Genomic DNA, 1,061 nt, shown 5'->3' with positions numbered 1-1,061 from the left:
GTTGCCCCCTCCTGCCAGAATCTACTGACAGTGGGTGTTTAATTTGAAAGCTTTTCTCCTTGGACGTGGTATGCTATTACTTTTATCAACTTAAAAAAACTAATTGTATGTTTCCAGATTTTTGTTTTCTAAAGCACTTTGGGGTTTTTGAATAAAAAATTAGGATTATTTATTATAGAGGTACTGAGGGCATGCAAATAAGGACAGGGTAGGGCACATATGTTACAAAACAGGAAGGCACGAGCTTTTCCTCTGACCTATAGAACTTTACACTTCAAGAAACTGTGGTGATGCATGCCTGTAATCCCAGCTACTGAGAAGGCTGAGGCAGGAAATTGTACGTTAAAGCTCAGCCTGGGCAGTTTACAAAGACCCTGTCTCAAGAAAACAGAGTTGGAGATGGAGCTCAGTGCTCTCTGAGGGGAAAAAAGTTAGACAAAGGGAAAAGGTAAAAAGCCTTAGGCAAATATTTCTGTGAGGAAAGAACTATAAATCAGTTCTTAAAATTATGTTTGATGCAACACACTGCAACACACTGCAGTGTATACAGTGGCCAGAGCACCTGGAAACCAAAACAATGCCTGCTATTTGGACCAATACAAAATGACAAAAATTGGGGAAATACAATTTTCAACATATCACTAAAATTATATTTCACTCGAATGAAGTATTAATGACAACTTCTTTGGTTAGATTTAAAATAGCTGGCTTTTGGGAAGTATGGGTATATAAAACTCAGCAAGACTTGTTTTTACTTGCAAACACTACTTAAAATTACAGATGTCCAGAAATAGTTCATAAATTTTTATCATGTATATGATACAGAACTTTTTAATTCAACAAAGTTTTCAGGTCCTACACCTTATGGGAAATAATTAAAATGTTATCTATAAAGTCCAGTAAGTAAAATGTTCTCTTTTCAGGTCATGTATCTTCTCCTTAGCATCTCCTTATATTCTTGTGATGCTTCTAAAATTAGATCATCACTTGACTTATTAGCAAATCTTCTGGGAGGAACTTGAAAGGTTTTCAAATCAGCAACAGCAGCTGGAAAGAAAAAG

The 1,061-nt window shown here is 35.8% G+C and overlaps 1 protein-coding gene across 1 annotated transcript; it reads right to left on the bottom strand.

The window, feature by feature from the left end:
* Nucleotides 1–622: 622 nt before the first annotated feature.
* Nucleotides 623–1,049, bottom strand: LOC106147561 (ankyrin repeat domain-containing protein 26-like; the record flags this gene model as incomplete). Its single annotated transcript, XM_013509768.1, is given in 1 exon segment — nt 623–1,049. A coding segment is annotated over 1 exon segment (130 nt), but the record flags the coding sequence as incomplete, so codon positions are not given.
* Nucleotides 1,050–1,061: the final 12 nt, after the last annotated feature.

The sequence above is a fragment of the Chinchilla lanigera genome, unplaced genomic scaffold (assembly GCF_000276665.1).
Source record: "Chinchilla lanigera isolate Chin_1 unplaced genomic scaffold, ChiLan1.0 scaffold00181, whole genome shotgun sequence".
NCBI classification, from domain to species: Eukaryota; Metazoa; Chordata; class Mammalia; order Rodentia; family Chinchillidae; genus Chinchilla; species Chinchilla lanigera.
Note: the sequence above shows the minus strand (reverse complement) of the source record. Positions and strands in the feature narration are given on the sequence as shown.